The sequence below is a fragment of the Strigops habroptila genome, chromosome 4, assembly GCF_004027225.2.
Source record: "Strigops habroptila isolate Jane chromosome 4, bStrHab1.2.pri, whole genome shotgun sequence".
In the NCBI taxonomy this organism is placed as follows: domain Eukaryota; kingdom Metazoa; phylum Chordata; class Aves; order Psittaciformes; family Psittacidae; genus Strigops; species Strigops habroptila.
The window spans coordinates 17,931,739-17,954,600 of NC_046358.1; the positions used below are offsets into that span (position 1 = coordinate 17,931,739).

The window sequence follows — 22,862 nt, forward strand, 5'->3', positions numbered from 1 at the left end:
TGTGTTAGCACCCTCTCCATTGCTCCACCTTCCCAGGGAAATAGATGGTAACCAGAGGGCAAAATGGATCAAATTCCAGCTTGGATTTCATGAAGGGGTCTTGAGACCCTCAAATGTATTTATTTACTTGATCCTTATCTGGGCATCTGAATGACTTAGAAAGTGGCTTTGGTCTAGGCCTATAATGTGTCCTCCATCTCAGTAGAATGGTGATGGTAGCACTTTCCTGCCTCAGAGCTGCTATGAGGTCTCTGTATAACTCTTGGGCCAGTACCTGAGGTGGTTCAAAAAATGGACTGCAACCTATGTGTACTGCACAAAGCTCTGATCTTAGCTCCTTTCCTCCATCTGTGACAGTGCCTACAGCATACCTGGCAGCTGAAATGCAGAGGTGCTATGAACTAGCATGTATTCTTAGGAAGGCATTGCCTAAGTCTGCAGGTAACCCCGTACTTTCTGGTCATTTTCCTGACAGCGCTTCTAACTGCAGGCTATTCCCTCAGGCAATATCAAGGTCAGGGAAGCTGATAAGTTATGTTATGGCTCTGTCATTTTGGCAGCTCTGCTTTTGACGGGAAGCTCCCAGCCCGCTAGAGGTGACATAGTAGAAAATGAGCCCTTTGGCAGCAGGTCTCTTGTGACAGAGACAAAGAGGTCCCCACGCACCCTAATGAAGGCTATGGGGGACATTCACTTCTTACAGTAATGCAGTCCTGCTGGAATTGATACACCTGGGAGGACTAAGACTTTTTCTTATGATGGGGGCATCCCATGCTGGCCACGGATTCCCCCAGCCCATATGGTGTGTTGTCAGCAGGGAGTTTCTGTTCTTTTCAGCTTGGATTAACACTCCAGGTGTGGTTTATCAGTCAGGCTTGCCCCAGTGCAGGCAAGTCCGGTATCTTAACCCCCCACACCTCAGGAGAAGAGGGGACCTGTTTCCCCCTGAAGAAGCCTTGCACGCCTCCCGGCTTCAGCTGCATGCTCCCGCTGCAGCGCTTTGCTGAATCAGACCACGTCCTGTGCGGTGTGTTCTGCTGCATCATAACATCGTTACGCAACTTGACAGCTCTGGCAACCTCTGCTCCAGTGAGTCCCAGAGCTAAATGAGCAGGAACTCTGCCAGCCAGGCTTGTGGTGTGTTTAGAAAGCCATGTGGGCGAACTCATATAGCACCTGCCCGTACTAAATGCAGTTTGGCAAACTGGTGTTTGTTCCTCCCTCCCTTTTGTAAGAGATGAAGCAAAAGAAAACCCCTCCTGCATGACTTCTGTTTATTTTTTTTATGATTATGAGGCTTGTCCAGTTTGCAGGTTAAGCTTCTGAAGCCTGGGATGCTTCCTCCATTTGTGCTGGGGTTGCTCCTAGCATGTGGTGACTTGATGAACAATTCTCGTTGCAGGGACTTGAAGTTGGACAACGTGCTGCTGGACTATGAGGGTCACTGCAAGCTGGCAGACTTTGGAATGTGCAAAGAGGGCATTCACGATGGCATTACCACAGCCACCTTCTGTGGTACACCAGACTACATCGCTCCGGAGGTATAGGAACCTTTCTGAGCCCAGGAAAACTTGGCTACAGTATGCAAAGTGTAGGTTAGCTTTGGACCAGCAAGTGTACTCCTTGGTGTCTTTGGCTACACCTTATTTGACTGCTGGGTGCAAGGATTCCTCCTAGATGTATGCTTGTATTATCAGTCCTTTGTGCAAGCAAAGCATGAGTAAACGTTCAGGCTGCTGTGAGCACTGAGATAAGCCTGTATTTTTCTTCGGGAAATGTGAGGTGAAAAATGGAGGCACAGCTGTAAAAATCTTGAGGAACATGAAGATACTGGCCCAGTTTAATTTGAAAGGAGATTGAATTCACTCTCATTTCCCAGTTCCTTTTTTTCCTACCTCCTCCCATTCTCTGTCATTCCCCAATCTGACTACAAAATTAATAAACACCTCTTTAAGGAGCAGCTGCTTTCCAGATGCTGCCAGATGTTCTGACAGGGTTTCAGATCCTTCTTCAACACAATTGAATTTTTGCCAGTGGCTTGTGTTTGTGCCTTTCTCACACAGTCGTGCTCCTTCTCCTCTGCAGCTGAAAGCTTTGCCATTGAAGCTGGGTAAGCAGTTCCTTCCCAGGGCAAGGAAGAGGCAATGTCAACCCACACACATGGCTGCTCTGCCGCTTCTGGGGCTCAGCCAGTTTTGCTGAAATCCCGTTCTTCTCCTGCTAAGCCCTAGCACAGGCTTGTTTCCCGGGTGACCCTGTGAGCAGCCAAGCTAGTTCAGCTCTTATTTAATGTATCTCATGTACCTTTGTGCTAATTCCAGCTTGAGATTGCCTCTATGTTCCTGGACACATAGCCAGCTTAGCAGAGACCACTGTTAGGACATGGGGAGAACTTCTGCATTAATGTTTCCAAATCCTTTTTCCTCCCCTGCTCGGTTTAAGAAGCTTTAGAGTTGATATTTCTTTCCCATCCCTTCTTCAGATCCTGCAGGAGATGCTGTATGGCCCTGATGTAGACTGGTGGGCCATGGGCGTGCTGCTGTACGAGATGCTGTGTGGCCACGCACCCTTTGAGGCAGAGAATGAGGACGACCTCTTCGAGGCTATTCTGAATGATGAAGTCGTCTACCCGACATGGCTCCAGCAGGACGCAGTGGCAATCCTCAAAGCAGTGAGTTCATTTGTCTGCTTGTGTGCTCTCTGTCTTTCTTTAGCCCAAATCTAGCGAAAGGAAATAGGGCTGGGGGTGTGGGCACTCAGAAGTTGCGGTTCCCTGGTATCTTGGATTGAAGGGTAAACAAACAAACAAACAAATCCTGCCACACTTAGATGTGTTTGCATAGTTATGTCCTTTGTATGGTTCAGCTGCCCGCTTGGCAAGCAAAGTGTGTGCATGTCTGTGCGTCTCGGCATTCCCCTGCTGACTTAATGACTTACAATACAGAGTCAGAACAGAAGCAGCAGTTATACACAGTATTTAATCAGTAATGAATATATGATTTCCATGCAATTGGAGTGGCAAGGAAGTGAAATCTTCATGATAATCCTTCCTTCTGATTGTTGGTAATACCAGTCATCCCCCGGGGATTCCTGTCTATCTGCATACAAAGACAAAGGTTTGATTTCTGTGTGTTTGGAGGGAAAAAAAGAAAGTGGAGCTGTACAGCAGTTTGAGGAGAGCTGTTGCTGGCTACACTTAGTCCTTGTTCTGCCATGTATTCCTGAATTTTCCCGGGAGCATCCTTATCCACGTGTCTTGCATCTTTTGCCTGTGAACTGGGAGTGAAGCTTTTTAAGATTTTAGGCTGTGTGTGTATAAACAGTGCCTAGTGCAGTGGAATTGCCTGGCTTTACTGTAGTGAATCAAAAGGTGATTAAATGACGAGGGTGTTAATCTACTAATGAGACCTGACATGGCTGTTCTGCTACTGACTTCTTCCTGCCCCCAATCAAGTCACTTAATATATTTAGGCACCCTTTGGAAAGAGAAGAATAAGAGTATTCCATTTCCTTGCAAAAGCACTGTGAACAAAGGTGCATTTAAGACTGGATACTAGTAAATATTGTGGTAATAGAGGATCTAGAAAATGGTTGGATAAAAGGGTAGTTCATAGTAACTTGTGGGGCATTGACCCAAAGAAATGAGGTAATGAATGATGTGACCATTTAAAGGAAAGAAGAGAGTTCATTTTCATTAGATCCTTAGGTTTCTGCGGAAAGATTTCTGTTGTATACTAACTGAGCAGCTACTTTCTGTATCTGAAAACGCATCTAATAAATTCTACAGAAATCAACTGAGAATAAAATCCACCTTGAAAGGTGAAGGGTTGTGTTTTGAAATAACAGGTTGTGTTCAGGGGTGATTGTCATGCTGAAGGCCATCTTTGGTCTTGGAAATAACCTGCAAAGTATTCAATTTTTATTTTATTTTTTTAAGTCAAGTTCAGACTCTTGTAGTGTTTGGAGCAGCATTCATGGTTTTGGGTTGGGAATCTTGAATGTCTGAGCCAATTCCTCTTCTGCAGGAACAAGTAATAGCAGAGTGGATTTGTTGCAGGTATCTAGCTAAATGTAAGATGGAGGTAAAATGTCGTCAGATAGATGCTCATCATAACAGGAATTTCAGGGTAGAATAAAATATGATTTGTGTTTTAGCCTCTCGATGAAATACTTATTTTCCTAATTCAGATAGGGACCTCATAGAAACAGCCAGCACAAGCTGCAGTCACCCCAGGCTGCTTTAGCTCATATTCAGAGCCCAGCTTTTAGAGTGGGTCCCTTCTGTGATTAACAGCAAGCAGCCTGATGAGAGGCACTGGAGAAAGAGGGCCAGAATTGAGGATGGAGCAAAGAATTTAAATAAAGATTGACTGAGTGTCTCCAAAACTGCGCAGTCAGCTTAGCAATTGCTGGTTACTTGCCTGAAAAAGGTCTCCTGTCCAGCTGCTCCGCTTGTCTGCTGTGTCACGTGTTGCTGGTGAAACCCAAATGAAAGCAAAACTGCCTCTCTGAATGCACGTGTTGCTCGAGAGAAGCACTAAGCTATGTATGCTTTGGGAAAAAGGCTGAAATTTAGGGCACTGACCAGGAGCCTGGTGATTAACTAGTGGGAAGTTGCAACTGGAATTTTTACTGGATCTTCAGTTCTTCGGTGTTTCTGTTCCCTGGATGGCTGCTACCTGGAGGTGACTTTTGCATCTTATTTTATAGCACTGATGGTAAATAAAGCCTGAATTTCTGCAGCTTCACAGTAGCTGCTTTTGGGATCAAGAGCTGTTCACTAGAACTCATTTCCGCCTCCCTTTCTTATGCTGAGTTTCTAGAGGCATCAGAGCATATTAACTTTAATGGGAAGGAAACATCCTGTCATGAGGTTGTCTGGGACTCTAGATTAAAATGGAAAAACCCCACACTCTTTGATTTCTTTTGAATGATAACAAATGTGATCACTGCTGAGGTATTATATTTGCAATGTACTGATAACATTTGGTCAGTATTTTTAGGTTTCATTGTAACACAGAGTGATGAACCTGGCTTTTTTGTTCCCTTGTGGCTATTTCATGAAGGAAGACAGTAAGATTTTCAGCTGCTAAGTATGTAGATTATTTTTCTCACAGGCTACTGGTACTAATATTATGTCTCCTAGATACAGCATTATTACTGTGTGAGTATCTTCTAATCACTAGAGTGTTTGCCTCCAACAAAAAGTGAACTTAAGCTCCCTGACTTACAGCTGTGACAAGGCTTTCTAACCTGTGATATTAAATGCTCCAGAGAATCAGAGCACTCAACTACTGCAGTGACATAAATGATTATAAGTAATTACATGGCATAGGAAGCCTGTAGGAGACCAGAGAGTTAAACATGGGGTCTCTTGTATTGCAGGCTAAGGCCTTAATAGCCTTAATAACTGGATTATCCCCTCACTAAAAGTTCTGGCCTCTAACCTTGAAAAGGACTAAGTGAGAATTCACTTAGTCCTGAATTGTACAAAGCTCTGAAACGGAAATCAAATTCTGCCAGGAAGATGCAATTAGATGTAGGTGCTTAGAGATGTTCTACAAATGGATGTATCTAGGTTTAGGAAGCACTTGATCCATTTGCTTTCATGAAGAGCTTCATTGTAAACAAGGATAATATGGTTTAGGACCCATTTCGTGGATGCTGTTATTTTGTTTTGCTTTTGTTTACCATAATTGTGCTTCAGCAATTTCCCCCCATCAGAAACTAGCTGATTTCTGAAAGTTGCATCCTGTTCATCTCTGCAGTTTCCTGATAATAACCAACATATGTCCTTAGGACCTCATTTAGGTCGCCAGGGGTTCCTGGTGTGTTTTTGAGCACTGTACCAAAGAAAACAAACCAACCTTAATGCCCTGGAACCTTGTTTAGAATTGAAAGCAGAAATATTTGTGCTCTAGAAAAAGAAGTTTTTATCTATTTCCATTTTTAATGTTTTTTTGTCCTTGGATGTTTTCCCTCAAGAGCTGGGGAAAGAGTAGGGAGAGCTAAATCAGTGTAAATCAGCAGGGTTTTCCTGGAGTGAATACTTCCAGAGGAGGGAAGTAGAAAATCTCACTCATGTACTCTGCCCTGTATGTGTGTCACTGGGGAATTTGGGTATTGTGGGTCAAGTCAAGTGAAGAGGACTCAAACTGAAGTCTCCCCTGCTTGTGTGAGCAACTGGACATGGATTTGCTTGTGGGAGTAAAGTAAGTGCAGAAAGGGAGAATTGCTGTTGAATGGATTCACACCACTTCAGCACATTCTAAATGTTAAGTTTTGCTTTGATTTTGATCCCTCCTCCCAAAAGGTTTCTCCATAGCCCTACTTGGATGCAGTCACAAGGAGTTTGTAAGAGGAGCTATCGGGTTTGCGTGAGTAAAAGAAATTCTTTCAAATGCTCTTTGCCATCAGTTGACAGAGTTGTCACCAGTTTGTGATGATAAAGAGACTGTGAAAGAGAAGCTTTGTGAGCATGCAGAGAGCAGAGACTGCCACGCTGTATCTTTTACAGGGAGAGTGCAGCTGGAGTTTGCTTTGTTGCAGAATGTTGATGTTCTGAATTTGTAAATTGTCACTAGCAGAAAGTGCTTGAGCAAAGAGGGTGTCTTCCCAGGCAGCCAGAGGCTTTGGGATTCAGCTGGCTGAACTGCAAAATGAAATACAATCCTCGCGTTTCCTGTAAGCAGGGTGGTATTTTGGCAGCATGTTTCACCCACTTCATGTATGACTTTCTCAAATGCAATTCAGTCATGCTATCTTGCTCACAGTCAGGCTTAGTTGGAGGGGAGAACAAAGGGACACAGTGAAAATCAGATCTCAAAAGTTGATGGTGTAATAGGAAGCAAATTCATAGGGAAAGCTGGAGGGATTTTCCTTTCCAAGTCTGATTTCAGATGAGAAGGGCTAAGCCTATTGAATTGCTGTATGGACTGATGATCTGAAGTAGCAGTGGTTGGTCTAAAGGTTTGGAAACTTGGAAGAGCAAATGCAGCTTGGATGTTTTCAGTCTGAGCCAGGTAACAGCAGGGGCTAGAAAGCAGCATCTCCCCACAGAAATGTCAGCATTGCTCTGCCTTCTGCACCCTGGATTTCTGAACTCCTGTCACAGCTGAGTCTGATGAAGCCGAGTATGTCATCTTAGTGTTTGTGTGCCAACCTCCAGTCTTAATGTGAGCTCTGAAACACTTCTGGCCTAGCTGAAATGCTCCTTCCAAAAGTGAGGCTTGAGCAGCCTTGCCTGTAGTTATATATTTTGGGGACATAAATGAGACTAAAGCCTGTTCTCCTTCCAGCCGGTTAAAACTATGCATTTTGAAGAGAACACTACTGGAGTCAAGAGACTGAGCAAAAATCTATGTCTCCAAGTGGTTTTCATGTAAAAAGTAAACACCAGACAAGAAAAGAGGAAAGTGTGGAGGAAACTGGCTGTGATTTTAGCAGCCTGCACTCCTGCCCAGGGCAGGTGCAACAGCACAGGGGAATCCAAATGCTGGTGGATTAGTGCAAAGAGGGATTGAAAGGTGAGGGAGATGAGCTGAGAGCAAACATGAGACGTGTCTCAGAGAAAATTGATGTCAGCAATAGAGCCAAGGATGCAAAGAAAAACTTGAAGATGATCTGTTCTTTCTAGAGAACAATAGCCTGGAAGTGGCGCTGACTCAAAAGTCAAATACTCTGGTTTAGTGAACTCTCTTCTGCGTTGTGTCACTGAGTTAACTTCCTCCCTCCAGATACCTGCACCCTGACAACACCACTGAAGTCTAACATGCACAGCAACCCCCCATCCTCCTTTATACTTTGCTCTTGCAGATTTGCTTAAAATCCCCTCTGTATTGCCAGGTTAACATCAAGGGGCTGTCGTGTCTGGGAATTAGTGCTTCAGACTCAGCCGGAGTAGCAGTGATGCTCTGGGGGTCAGCAGGAGCCAGGTCCTGCTCTGATGACCTGTGTTTTATGGACTCAGTTTTGGTTTTTGGAGCACAAGGTAAGGGAGTTGGGATTTCCTTCCCAGCCTCTGGGAGAGGGAGCTTGTATGATTCTCAGGAGCAGCTGGAGGGGGAATGGTTAAATGTGCCACAGTTTAAATCCCCTCTGCCTCCAGACAGCCTTGAAGCCTGATCAGGAAGTCAAAAAAGCCCTGATCTAGAAAGGAAAAGACTCTTCTCACATTCCTGTGAGCTCATGTCACAGACTGACACCCAGACACTAGGGCTTTTCTGGTGGTTCCCTCTTTTTTTGGCTTGTTTGTACAGCTAGCACACACAGCGATGTTCAACACCGAGAGCTCACCAGCAGTGTAACTTATCCCCCTTTGCTAGGAGGCAGCACACATGAGTTTTTCTGGAGAGCAAGGAAAGGGCTCAGGAATGTTGCAGTGCAGACGGCAGTCAGCCACTTCACCCTCAGCGGGAGAGAGGTATTGGGGCCCTTCCACAATAGCTTGGCCAATTTTCATCTTGTTAATTAAAAAAGCCACTCAAAACTTTCTATAGGAGTTTGTCATTCCTTTGTTGCCCAGAAGAGTGAATGTGAGGCTGCCTTAGGTCCCTCAGTCACTCAGGTAGCCATCAGACATAAGAGACTTCCCCACAAGGTACTGTCATGTGTAGGGTATTGCTCCACCAGCAGTTTCTCTTGAGTTGATGGGGGAAGCCTGCGGATATGATTTCCTGCATGCAGAGCACAGGGCAGTTCAGTCTGTCTGGAAGCAGGGTAACAGCTCCAGCAGAGCCCTTGGAGATTCAGGTTGTGCTGCATGCACTTACCATAACAGGCTGAGAAGAAAAAAGATTGTAGAGATAACAGAGATTTCCTTAGGGCACTCCACCCTGGTGCAGCTGAAGGACAGAAAGCAAAGTGAACTGACCTGTGCTGCAGAGGACTAAAGTACCCACCCTAAGGGGATGCCGCCATGATTGCCCAAACCCTTGGTGAGGGTCCCTTTTGTGTGTGCTGCAGCTAATTTTCAGAAAGGCTTTCTGGATGGCAAGCGCTCTATGCTGAACCAGGCTGGCCACACCACTGTAAGGAACTTAAAAATGTCGTTAATGAAGAGAGGAGGGAGAGGGCCAGGGTTTTTGCAGCAGAAAGAGGGACATTTTAAAATGTAATCAAAACGAAGAGTCTGCTATGACAGAGGAGTGGAGGGGAAAGGGCTGGTTTTGGACTCCTGGCAAGAACACCTAAGTTCAGGAGGGACGTGCATGGTCCAAGCTGCCTACTTGCTGCAGCTGCTTACCCCAACATCAGCACGGAGGGGGAGGTCTTCTGAAATCTGGAGAAGTTTATTCTCTTCGTGCACTGCACTTGTTGGAGGCCCAACATCCCTGGATACCGAGAGGTCAGAACTAGCTCTCATCAGCTCAGATACCATGGTGAGTGCCTGCATCCGCCTTGCATGTTACAGCAAGCAACACGTAACTCAGAATACCTAGGCTGTGCTTTGCTTGGCACGTTCAAGTGCAGTACATAGGTGATTCCTGCTCCATTTGTGTCTCGTCTTTTCCCGAAGTCAAGGTGGTCAGTTTGGCCGCTGTGTGAGCTAGACCAAACCCCCATGTTTGTGCTTTCGAGTCCTCTCCTGAACACTTATGAGGTGTCAAACAACGCAGCAAGGTTGCCCACGTTTCCTTTACATTGCGCTGCACAAGGCACATGTCTATCCTTCACGCTTGCATCCTATAGATCTGAGCCAGGTTCGTTCTTTCCAACAGACAGAAAAAGCTGGGTAATCTGTTTCACATGCAGTGCTGGAATAGCCAGAATGAACTTGTTTCTGAATGAACCAGATGCTGGGAGTATTTTTTAGATGAAGATTAAAAGGAAAAAGAACAACACAATGGTGGACCCCCTGAAATCAAAGAAGGATCTAGATGAGCTCATTGCTTTATCCTCAGAGCTGAGGAGCCTGTTAACAAAGGCAGATAGATATTAAAAATGCCTTCAAATATACTGATAAATTATTCTCCTTGGCATCTCTTCAGAGTTGGCAGGCTTGATAAATCCTCTTGCACAGTTTGATTAAGCTTTGGCTGTCAGAGTGAGGTCAATATTTAAATCTCTCTGTGAAACTATGCTGGCTCTGTGTACACATTTTTCCTTTATTTTGTTATTTAAAAAAGCTTTCATCTTGCATTTCCTGGTTGGCTCCGGAGCCTCCGCTGTAAAAGCAGGACTCTGGAGCCTGTTGTTTCCCAACTGGGAAGGAATTCTGCAGTTTTAAATGATCTCGTCTAGATAATTTTTGCCATAAACATACACTGTGGTGAAGTGACAAGGCTGTGCTCCACCACAGATTGCCTTCTTACCTCTTTTGCCTGAGCTTGCATATCCATCACTGTAACATGCTGTCTCTTACTCTTTGCCTTCTAATACTCAACAAACAGCTTTCCCCAATGATTTTAATCTCTTCTGTCTATTGATCACACCTCTTTCTGAAGCACTCCTCTTCCCTACAGTAATAGTCCCATGCTTCTGAATAATTCACTGTGGAAAGAAAACTAAAGCCATCTCTACATTGCTTGCCAAGGACAAATTCATCTTGATGTAGTCATTAAGACTTTTACCTTTCCCCTTCCAATGGGCTGAAATTAGCTTCTTGTTGAAGTCCACAGTATGCAGGCTCAGATTTGCAAACAAAAGCTCCTAACCCAGCCTATTGTAATGTCAGGTGTGACTCATCCTCCTCTTTCCTGCCCCAGATGGGAAAAAAGTGATGGAGCATTTTTAGGGCCAACTTTGTCTTCCCCCTCTTCTTTTTCTGCTTGCTCCTATGTGCTCGGGAAGAAGTGATTCATGTGTCCGAGCCTAAGACTTGTTCTGGGCTCCCTTCTCAGCTCTGCTACAGTTAAACAGTGTGATTATAGCCCCTCAAAAGTGTTTTGGTGAAGTCCATTAAAATCCAATCTTGGGGGAAGGCCCAAGGCTTCCCTTGAGAACCTGAGTCCGACCTGGAGATGGGAATGATTGCTGAATGATGAGACCAGCTCTTGCTGTGCAGCCCCAGTGGAGGGGTCCGGTCTGTCTAACTGGGGGGTCTCCGCATTGCTATAGGGCTAACAAATCTCCAACTGTCCGAGCCATTCAGGGCGGTAGGTCTTACTTGTCCTTCCAGCTTTGAACTTTCTGACCTGCTGTGTCTTTTCAGGAACTTTAAAATTAAAAGAATTGAAATATAACCAAGACCACAAAAAAGCTCCTTTGAAGTATTTTCCTGTGGGCTTTTTTTTTCTTTCTCTTTTTTTTTTTCTTCTTAATTGGCCTTTACAGGTTTGTCTGGGGCACTTTAGTCCCCTTTGTACTTGACCCTATGTAAATAGGCCACCCAGGGTTGTGTAATAGATTCCTGGTTCCTCTTGACAAGATCATCAGAAAAGGATTAATTGTTTTCCCATGCAACCCTAGGGAAATTTTACCATTGCTTAAAACGAGAGTGAGATCATGCCCCCAGACTGTTAACAAGTGCGATGCTCATTCTTCCTCCATGTTTGTGTTACTCTGATGGATGTATTGATTTAGTAATTGACCTGCATATCCCCATGTCGTACCTATAGTCCAATTGGAGTAATTTGAAAACAGCAGCTGGAGTTTGATACTGTCTGGGCAGCCCACGCAGCTGATGACCCATGTGGGAACTGGGGTTGGCTCATCAGTTCTGAAAACACAGATTTCTACAGTGACATCTTGACCAAAACCTATGTTAAGTATTCCATATATCTACTGAATAAAGTTAATTTCTGTTTAATACTATTTATTACAGGAGTACCAAAGGGGTCAAAAATCACTAGCTATTATCAGGGGCCAATATGCATTTGATACCTGTGGCCTTTTCATCTGCCTTAGTGTTGACAAGTTATTTGTTGATGAGTGGGGAGGGGCATGGGAACAGGCAGGTTTCAGCACAGCAAGAAAGTTTGTAGCTCTTCAGACAACATTTAATTCCCATATTTTGGGCTAAGTTCTCTCCTGATGGTAGTCACAATGTTATACCAGTTAACACTACCAGGAGATTTGGGGCTACACGTATCTATCTCACATCTGAGTTGGTCTATCTGGTTTTTTTGCTAGGCTCTTTTGCTCAGCACTGTTTGCTGATATACAGCTAATCCTGCTTGTTTCCTTGGGCTTTGACTGGACAGCATTGAGCAGCTGTTTCTGCAGTAGGGGAAAGCGAGATCAAATTTATCTACCTATTATCCACTGCACAGACATTTTGTCCTGCTTGCCTGTGGCTGGCACATTAAACATGTGATTGCTGTCATGCTTATTGTTACAGTCTTCTAGCTTTTAGGAGCACGGCTGAAGACTCTTTTTTACCTCCCTTCCCATTCCTCTTTTGTCTGAAAAAGGAGATAACAGAGATCACTCACTCTCTTTCTTCCTCTCCTCCTCCTTCAAATGCTTTCAGGGCAGTCTTGTACTTCTTAGCCCTGCCACTGCCATCACTGGACCCTCTCTGCACTGAAGGATTTCACCTGCTCACAGTTTTCTGTAGCCATGACCCCAGCATGGGGGTACAAGCACCCCGTGCAAGTGTGGGTTGCATTCTGGCTCAGGATGTACTTTGCACTAGTACAAATCAGGGCTTTTAGCAGTCAATCCTGCTGTGCCCAGGGTAGGAAGCCAGAACGCCACATGGCCTCTAATAGCTACAGTCAGAGCAAATCCCCAGAGTAAAACAGAGGTAGCATTCAAGAGAGCCACAATGACTCTAAGTCCTGCTCTCAGCAGTACAATCCTCACTGAAGGTTGGTAGGACTTGGGCTCCTAAGCACCTGGCTCACACCCACAGCCAAATTGCTGCAGTACCAGGCACCAGCTGAGCTGCTGCAAGTACGAGGACTTCCATGGGAGAGCTCTCCACAGCTGACGTTATTGAGGGAAATTGGGCTTGCTCCCCATAACCCACTTGTGTGTCTGAGCCCTGGATTGCTCCTGTATGGGGGAGTGAGGTATGCTTGTGAGCATTGGACTGGTGGGACTGTGATGGAGGGTGATGGGAGTCTTGCCCAAGAGAGCAAAGGATAAGACTGGCTCAAAATAAGCAGATTTTTATTAAAAGATAAATAAAGGAAGGGGGGGGAAAAAGTGCCTGCTATGCTAATGCCACCTGGCTTCCAATCTTTAAAAATAGTACAGACATTGACAGAGCCATAGAGCCATCTTTCTTCTCCTTTATTTAGGGGAGGATGAAGGCTAATGAAACCCCGGAGTGTGGGTTTGTTTGCCTTATGTAATGGGCGGCCAAACTGTTTTCAGCAATTGCAGCATTGAGTCCAGAGATTCATGGAGGGAAGCCTTAATTAGAGTAATTGCTCTATTTATATAACGATTCCCTTTTGTCTGAGATCAAATAGATCTTTGAGAAATCTTATTTCCTTTTGAGTTAATTTCTGCCCTGTTAGTTTAGCTCATGAATCTTAATGAAGACGAGCATGTTGGATATCTTCTGATCTCTCTGCTCTCCCACATTCCTCGAGGGGAGACTGTGGGGTGTTAATCTCCTATGCTGCTGCTGCTACTTTTTGCTTTGGTAGCAATATGGGAGAAACACCAACAGGCAGGAAATGTTAATACCATGAACAGGGAAATCTCGTGTTCCTTTAACGGTTTGGGCTTGACTGTTGCATTGGCACAATCCTGAATTCCTCTGAGGCATGTGGTGTGATAGAGAGGAGCTGACACTGAGGGTCTGCTGTCCTGTTTGTGACAGGCTGCCCCTGGGCTTCTGGCAAAATAAAGTGATGAATTTCTCTGGGTCTCTGTTTCCTGCCTGTGAGATGGGGGATAGCCTCCATCTCTGCTGTACACTTGCATTTGAAAGATGAGCTGCTTGGGGGCACGGGCTTTCTCTTACAAGGTAAATGCACCCTGCCCAGGGCAACAAAGTCCTGATGGGAGCTGGTGCCTCTAAGACTTTCTTTAATACAAGAAATAATGATTTCATCCTTGTCTAGGTGGCTGACAGTGTGAAGGGAATGTCTGAGCAGGAAGTTGTATCCCTCTTCCTGAAGTGCATTACTTCTGTGAAGGGGTCTGGGCTTGTTAGCCTCTTCCTAGAACATGACACAGTTTCAGGTAATCTAGTCACTGTGATATTTCTCGTGAAATTAATTGTCCTGATGCAAATAGCACATACATGAGTTAGGTAAAACCTATCGGGGATTCCAGTATTGAGAAAGGGAACTCGTAAATTCAAGGAAATTAATGCTTGGAAACATCTGTTTTGTGCAAACATCCTTTCCAACTTCCAGGCCGTTAGACTGATTTGCAGACTCAGCCTCTTGAGACAGAAGTTGCAATGCTGCCTGTGAGCAGCACTGAAGAAGCCTGATACAGCCTTGCGCAGCAGACAGGGAGACCTGGACCGCTTCCCAGCATAGCCTGTGCCACATAGCGGATGAAGAGGAGGACCGGCACGGGTACCCTTCTTTGCTCACCTGCTCGTGGGCTGAACTCCCAGGGCTGACGCAGGTTTTTCCTAATGGTTGGCACTGCTGTGTCGTATTTTTCCCTTGTAACTTCTTGGGCCCTCTGTGGACTAATCTCCAGCTTTTAATTTCTTGTCATGGCTTGCTGCATTTTCTTTCAGTAAATGTTTTCAAATGATCTCATGAAGTCATGTTTTTGGCTCATTCCAGCTGCTGGTTTTGGCTGCGATGCTGCTGAGAGGGTTAGCTGAGGTCAGCGAGAGCCTTGCTCGAGTTTGCTGCCTGGCAGATTGGTATAGCCTAAAGGGACCCAGTCTGAGGATGCTCGCAAGGGGCTCTTTAGACTGGAATGGGATAATTCCCTGTGGTTGCATATGATAATAAAGCAAGGGCTTGATGGCCTGGTTCAGACATAAGATTGATGGTCTTGCTATTGATTTTCCTGGGAGGCGTCTTAGATTTGAGTGATTACATGTTTCTTTTCGCTCAGGAACATCTCTATTTTGCCTTGTTTTTACTGTTGAATTATTTTTTCTCTGTGTTTCTTTGCTGAGCATCGTATGCCAGAGGTTGAGCTTCATGCTGGATTCTGGATTATCATGCAAAATTAGAGATACTCAATAAACATTAGGAGGTGGCATTTTGCCAGATGAAGAACTTTCAGCTGAACGTCTTCTTTCATCACCTGCAAAAACATTGGAGGGTTGTACTTGGAAGGACATTTAGGGCTCCCCCAACCTGTGAAGCAAGAGCGAAACCCTGGCCTTCATGTGGATGCCAGGAGCAGGCAACACTTTCTAAGACATTTTCCAGCTGTTTCTGAATGCAGCCAAAGGGATCAGGTGAAAAATTAGCTGCCCTTCTGAAAACCTTTCCCCTGCACAGCCTGTATGTGTGCAGAGGGCAGCATCTGTTTGCCCTGGGCACTCAGCTTTACCCTCCTCCTGCAGAAGTGCCTCTTATGTGGACAGAGATGTGGGTATGGACTCCAGCTACTTATTTCGGAGATGAAGGCTGAGCTTGTAATTAAGTTCCTCAGAAATCCCAAGTTCTTTGTCTGCTTTGCTAGAAGTGCCATCAGATAGCAGAGGTGTCATGAAATGTGCTGTCAGATGCTACCCTATTCCAGCAGAGAAATGTCAGTACTGCCTAAGGTAGAGAGAAAGAGAGAGAATTCATGGGCTTTTGAGCCCTTGAGAGGTCATTACGGTCTTTTGGGTTTTTTGTGAAATACCGGGCAACACAAACTAAAACTTCATCCATTTCTTTGTCAGTGCAGTAATTTTTAGTGAATCCAAATAGTGTTTGAGAGGACTAGTTATTCATTTTAGTGGGAATTGGCTTCCAAAATTTCATCTTTCAGTTTCATATACCTCTTACAGTAAGGCAGGTAACTGTTCCAGTGTAAAACATCAGTACTGTCTCTGTTAGAGTCACCATTTATGCGCATGCTTTTCAGCCCAATTGCCAAATAAAGACTGGGGCCGCTTCCCAGAGAAAACACCCGTATCTTCACCAGGCTGTGATGGACCTGCCCTCTCCAAAATTCACCAGGAGTTTTTATGTGAGGGAGGAGCAGCAATGGTCCCAGAATACAGGACCGTATTTCATGTACTGCATGATGCTGCTCAAAGGCAACATTTTCAGTGCCAGTTCCTATGCGCAGATGGAAGCAAGAGACAGTGCAGTGTACAATACATTTATCAGGGATGTAAGTTAACGATAAGAGACCAACTGTCCTTTGAAATGATATCACACCCTGTGGGTGTTGACCCGTTGGAGTGAGTCCAGAGAAGGGCCACAAAGATGATCAGAGGGCTGATGCACCTCTCCTATGGAGACAGGTTGAGAGAGCTGGGGTTGTTCAGCCTGGAGAAGAGAAGGCTTCAGGGAGACTATCAGCCTTCCAATACCTAAAGGGGCCAACCAGAAGTCTGGTCAGTGACTTTTGACAAGGGCATGTAGTGACAGGACAAGGGGGAATGTTTTTAAGCTGAAAGAGGGTAGATTTTGATTAGATATTAGGAAAATAACCTTCACTGTGAAGACATTGGTGAGACGCTGGCACAGGTTGTTCAGAGAAGCTGTGGCTGCCCCATTCCTGGCAGTGTTTAAGGGCAGGTTGGACGGGGCTTGGAGCAACCTGGTCTAGTGGAAGGTGTCCCTGCCCATGATAGGGGTTTGGAACTAGATGATCTTTAAGGTCCCTTCCAACCCAAAGTATTCTATGATTCTCTTGCTGAAGCAGACTAGTTGTAGTTTGATTGCCTTGAAAGGGACGCTTCTTCATGTAGAGTGCATGATTTATATTCACTTTCAAGGTCTTACCAGCCTGCATTAGGTGCTTCCAGTATCTGGAAAACAAGCTTAAAGAAACATGTCCCAAGTTGTTTATGCTGCTGGTGGGACACTGCATCCTTTGATACTCTCGTACTTCAAAGCCCTTCTTTTGCAGAGCAAGAGAGGCAGCAGCCTGACAGCTGCAGAAGGTGCGGTTTGATCACATGCCCATAGGTAGTCTCATTCCTACTGAAGGCGAGGATTAATTCATAGGGGTTTTGTGGCAGCCCAGTGTCACTCTCAGCAGCCAGCCAGGGGGATGTGTTCCAGCAGGGGGTGAATTTGGAGCCTTTGCTCTCTTCCTGCCTCCTTTGGGCACCCAGTGTGCCATAGATGATTCCGAAATTTCTTAATTTGTGGATTCAGTGCTCAATGGGAGCTGGCTGGTTGAATTTGAACAGTCATTTTGTTTTGAATGTTATGTTTTGTTTTTTCAGTGCTCAAACCAGCCCACCTCAAGGGATGGCACTTGCCTAATCCTCATTGTCCTAACAAAAAGAGTGTTTTAAGCAGACAGGAATGCATTTACATTGGCTCTGAGCTTGTTGCATGGATGCCTTTGCTTGGTACAATTTTGGCATCATGTAGAATAAAGCAAGCAAACAGGAATGTAAATACACTTTTATATCTCAGTTCTCTGTACTGGTCTGGGAATAGACAGTCCAGTTTAGGCTTTGGTTTTATATGGTTGTGCATGAATTGGAATCCAAGCAAAGCACATTACTGGCCCTTTTCAGAGATTATTTGCTTTCATTATTTTGTTGTTGTTGTTGTTTTACTTCTCCAGGTTTAGTAGAAGCTTCCTGGTGTAATGGAGGTGATGGCAGGTCAGGAGCCAGGAGACAAGGAACTTATTCCCAACTCTTCTCTCCTTTTTGTCTTGTCTCTTTGGACTATTTTTGTGTATACCACTCCCAGCACCAGCGAGCTCTGATCTTGTTTGAGCTTTCTACGTGTTCCAGCAATGCAAATAAGAGCTAGTGAGGTGCAGATATCCATATGTGCAGACAAAGAAGCTGGGCAGGGAATCTCTAGAGAAAGATGGGGCTGCCAGGAGATTTCTGGCCTGTTTTGCAAACCAAAGAAGTTTAGTTCAAGACTTGAAAAGGCTTGTCTGAACCATGTCTCCAAGAGATTTTGGCTTGACCCATTTCTCTTTTGGAAACCAAACTGTTGTCTGGGGATCAGTATCCCACAGAAATGTTGGGGCAGAGTCTCTTGGGAAACAAATGGTGTTGGGTTTCTGCTGGTAGAAAGGGAGAAGAATGGGTTGAAAGGCTTGGGAGACAAGTTCTGCTTTTCCTTGGGCCTGATGCTGGAAATGCTGCATAGCTGAGGGCCAGAGAGTCCAGAAAACCATGGGAAGACCCCAGCTGCAGAGAGCCATGCCGGCTCTGCTCCTTTCCTGGTGACTGCTCTTACAAATCTGGATGCATTCAGCAGCCCTTTATACTCCTGTTTGGAGTGGAATAGCGGCAAACAGTTCTGCTATAGGGAATCCCATGGCAGCATACGTCCTCAAAGGGCTCAGGAGGTCACACTGGAGCTGGGGGGTTTGTGCTGCAAGGTCTCAGCTGCAGATGCCACATCTACTTTGGCTCTGAAGCCCCATTAGGGTGGGATATTGAGCTGACTTCTAAAATAAATCTGGCAGTTGTCTTTTTTCTCCCCGTCTTCTCTCTAGGTAGGGAATGACTAGAGCTTTTATCTGCTCATCCTAGGAGAATTTGTACCTTCTGAAAAGCTCCTACAGTCAGAATAAAGTTGGTCTCTTGCTGCACCTCCCCTTCTTTTCATTTCCCCATTGCTGAGATGCAGCAGACTTGGTCATTCCTGAAACAGTGACCGATTGTCTGGTTTGGCTGGTTCAGCTATTTGCTAAACATAATGCTCTTTCATCTTCGAGGAAATCGTCTGGACACCTCCACCAGAGTGGAGCTTGCTTTATGCTTCTGTTTCAATAGGCAAATAAAAGCTGCTATTTTCCCAGTTTAAACATAACCTGATTTCTCTAATGAGTTAGAAATACTTGTGGGGAGGGGAATGCTGGTTTTTTTACTGAATTTTTAAGAACTATAATCCTAAATTAACAAGCCAACTAGCTCTTGCCTAGGAAGAGGATTCCCCTCCTCCCCCAGTATTTCCCTTCCCCTTAAGAAATGTCTGCAGCACTCACACTTCATCATTCTTGTTGGGATTATAGGGCATCCGCCAGGGCCTTCTCACACCGTGCATGATGTATGGCTTTTCTCATCTCTCCCTGGCAAATCAGGGCACTTTGGCTGAGGTTTGAGATTTCTTTTCACTGGTAGCAGAATAAAAGTGTTACTAAAAGGGATCCTCTTTTAGAGTTTCACTATCGAGAGAGGAGACGATCACCTCTCTGCTCTCATCTGCTCAGGGTTGGGGGGCTCTAAAAGCCAGTGCCTTGCTCATTTTCTTCTGTCTCCTGTGCTTCAGCAGGCTGAAGTTTAGGAAAAAGATGCAGCTCAGGACTGACTCCAGTCCAAAGCCTGGCGAGCAGCATTTGAGAGTGAGCTTGTATTCCTGAGAATTTAATACAGAAATAAATAACCATCAAAACCACCATGCAACATTTATAATGTTGCAAAGGATGTAATTCAACTTTCCTTTCTTATTGTGGTAACCAAGGATTTGACCAAAAGAAAAAGGACCAAGAAAAAATATACCTTGACTTATTCCTTTAGAGAATGAGTGAAGTTCCTTGCTTGCAGCTTCAATACAATGAAACAGAGAAGTCTGGCCAGCGACTGGGTTCAACAGGAAAGCTGAGGACAAGCTTTTGTGTGGCTGCTAATAGGTCCCTCTCCCATGGCCCTGCTGGATGGGAGGAAACAAACAGCCCTTTTTGTTTTGCAGTTCATGACAAAGAACCCCACCATGCGGCTGGGCAGCCCGGGGCTGGGCGGCGAGAGCGCAATTCTGCGGCACGCCTACTTCAAAGATCTGGACTGGGACCTGCTGAACCAGCGCCAGATGGAGCCACCGTTCAGGCCCCGAATTGTACGTGAGATGGAGGAGTAGGGGAAAGGATCTCTGTTTGTTTTTTTCGCTTCTGGGGCCCATGAGCAAGTTTGTTCCTGTCAGACAGGAAAGGAGGTGAAGGGAGGACAACTTTGACACAAAAGCCCTGGCCCAGAAGCCAGGAGGTGAGATCTTGGCTTGGCTGCTCTTTGGCCACCTGATGTTGTACAGGTCACATTTCCACTCCATGCTGGATTTTCAAAGGCAGCTCAGCCAAAAGACACAGGTTTGTAAAAGCAATTGCAGCAGGTTAGGCACCTAACTACCCTTTGCCTTGCCCCAAACATAAGGCAGAGTAAGTAATCCTTATCCTGCCCACTCCACCTACCCCTTCACAATTGGGCTGTCTCTCTGTTGGCTGTCTCTCTCTGTACAGCACCCAGCACAGTGTTCCCTGCTCAGGCCACTGTCAGTGGAGTGGTTCGAATGGTAGACAGGCTGCAGAGGACGCAGTGCTGTCCCTTTTCCCAGTGGTGCCACATAGCCCTAAGGATGCTGTGTGATAGGAGGTGCTGCTCTCCATGGAGAGCCTTTCCAAGGTTGTCTCTGTGGCTTCCATGCCTTTGAAAGGGTTGCCCAAAGTGGCTTTGTCTCATGCTGTGGTCACTCCTCAAGCTCTTAGTGGCAATGGTCGACCCAGTCCTGTTCCTTGAAGATCACAGAGTTCAGGATCATGCACTCGCATGAGCTGTGGCAGCTCAAGGTCAGGCTCTTGGGTTGGTTTGTGACCTGAATCAAAGGCTAAAGGAGCCTCCTCAGTCCGCTTTGAGCTGGACAGGATCTGGGAACATTAGACTTTGATATCTATAAAATATCTTGTTCTGGGTGCAGGAAAAATACATGCCTTATCAAAATATGCCACAAACCTAATTTGTGTGTGTGCATTGTAAACAGTCCCACTTTGTGGCATACAACAAGGAATCCAGCACCTGGAGGCAAGCCATTTGCCTTCCCATGGCCCAGTAGTTCATTATTGTGCAAGTTTAATGGCTCTCACACATGGGAGAGTACACCCACCCTCCCCCCCAAAACCCAGCTATAGACAGATAAGGAGGGACTGTGTGGAGTCAGCTAATGGGAAACACGGCTGATAAGTGCTTCGAATGGTTGGGTCTGTGCTGCCACTTGAGGAAAGGAATGGATTTATGTGCCCTGTCCTGCTGTGTCTGGGCAGGCAACCCACCAGAGGTGGTGTCAGTTAAATCAGAGAGGGGTTTCCCTGCCAGAAGCCTGCAGAGGCTCCAGAAGGTTTGCACTGTAAGAGGTTCTGTGGGGGCACTCAGCTGCTCCCAGTCCAACCCCAGAAAAAGCTTTTGGTAAGCTCAGTCTCAGTTATGGAGGTGATGGCTCATTGCAATCAAGACTAGACTAAAGATGCAGAGTGAGGATCAAGCATGCATACATCATACATACTTTTGACATCTCTTTCTTTTGTCTTTTCTGTTTGACAGAAATCCAAAGATGATGTGAGCAACTTTGATCCAGATTTTATAAAGGAGGAGCCCATTCTCACTCCCATTGAAGAAGGAGTTCTTCCAATGATAAACCAAGATGAATTTAGAAACTTTTCATTCACAAGCCCAGAACTGCAGCAATAGCTACAGCGCTGGGAAAGGGCTGTTGAGAGGACTGGGGGGAAATGAAATGAAAACTAAGTTTACGAGAAATTTCATTTTCAAGGAGTAACAGTGCACTGACTTTACACAGTACAGCAGCACCACTGTCAACGTTACCTTAATGTGAAATTGAAACCTTCCTGTGTTTGTGGGATTTATGCAGCTCTTGGATCAAATATTGACAGGGGTGGAACAAACATGCTATTGTAAATAGCTGATGCAGACAGAGAACTGAATGCGGAGCTAGTTGGCTCAGCCTGAATGTCACTGTTTGCAGTAGATTCAAGGAGTCGGCATGAGCAAGTGTCTTGCAGCTCTGAGCCAAACAGACTTATTACAATTCTGATTGTTTGCAAGACTATTTTGAGGCGTCCCAGCACTGTCCAGCATTTTGGAGCCTTGATCCAGCATCCCATGGCCTGACTGAACCAGGTGTTCCTGGTGCCATTACCTGTTTCTGCAGTATTTATTTCTTTCTGAAGGACAAATGGCTCTCTTTGCCACTGTTTGGGTTTTCCATGTGAAATATTTCATTGTGCTGACTAGCAGAAGGAAAAAAACAAATGCCCTGTGCCCCACACAGATTCTCCCAAATCAAAGAGAAGTCATGTGCTCGTAGTGTTTTACTGTTTGTGCGATATGAGAAGTTGTAGTGTTTGCATTCTGTGAAGTGCCTTTTTACATCATGCATCTTCAATGCTCCTTTCTTTGCCTCCCAGCTGTTTTCAACTATAACATAACTTGTAAAACCTTACTGTTTATTTAGGCCAATTCTATTTAATTATGCTATACAGAGCCCCTTTTGTGGGTTTAGTGCCTCATTAAAATTTTGATCCAAAGTGGTAGCACTTAAATTATTTGTAGCATTATTGTAATGGGAGCCACAGAGCTGGCAAACTGCTTGAAAGCAGAGTTGTCAACCAACAGGTAACACAAAAGGACAATGTTCTCCCATGAGAACGATAACCGTTATCTAAGAAACAGGGTGACTTGGTTTGGTTTGGATTTAAGGGCTTATTACTCACAGGGCACTTCTTATCAGTTGCAGCCTCAAGCCTCTGCAGCAGGCAGACTGAGACACTTTTTCCACGTGGTTTGTAGAAACAAGACACTCTGGGAGATGGTTCTGTGCTTTCCCTGCTCTTCAGGAAGTTCGGTGATTTTTCTTGGCGCAAAGGTGAGCTCCTTGGCTCACCTTTGCACTTCTTGCTGGGCTTGAAGCTGTATGTCAGGATCATAGCCTCTTCCTTGGGCAGATACAAATTACTGGAGAAGGAGAAGGATTTCTAACCTCTTGCAAAACTGATCATGGTTGTATAGGGCTAGTCACATGCTTTAACTTGCAAGAAGGGTGAGGTGCAGCAGAGAGGGACACCTTCTGCACACACCTTGCACCACTGCAACTATGGAGGTGACATGGGGGAGC

General features: G+C 45.3%; 1 protein-coding gene across 1 annotated transcript in view; it reads left to right on the forward strand.

The window, feature by feature from the left end:
- PRKCH (protein kinase C eta) overlaps positions 1-22,272 on the forward strand; it is a 116,256-nt gene extending 93,984 nt beyond the window's left edge. The window contains exons 11-14 of the mRNA XM_030484664.1: positions 1,403-1,541; positions 2,483-2,671; positions 19,656-19,799; positions 21,272-22,272. Of these exons, the coding sequence (XP_030340524.1) occupies positions 1,403-1,541; positions 2,483-2,671; positions 19,656-19,799; positions 21,272-21,418 (619 nt within the window). The 3' untranslated portion in view covers positions 21,419-22,272. The remainder of the gene's footprint in view (positions 1-1,402; positions 1,542-2,482; positions 2,672-19,655; positions 19,800-21,271) is intronic.
- Positions 22,273-22,862: the final 590 nt, after the last annotated feature.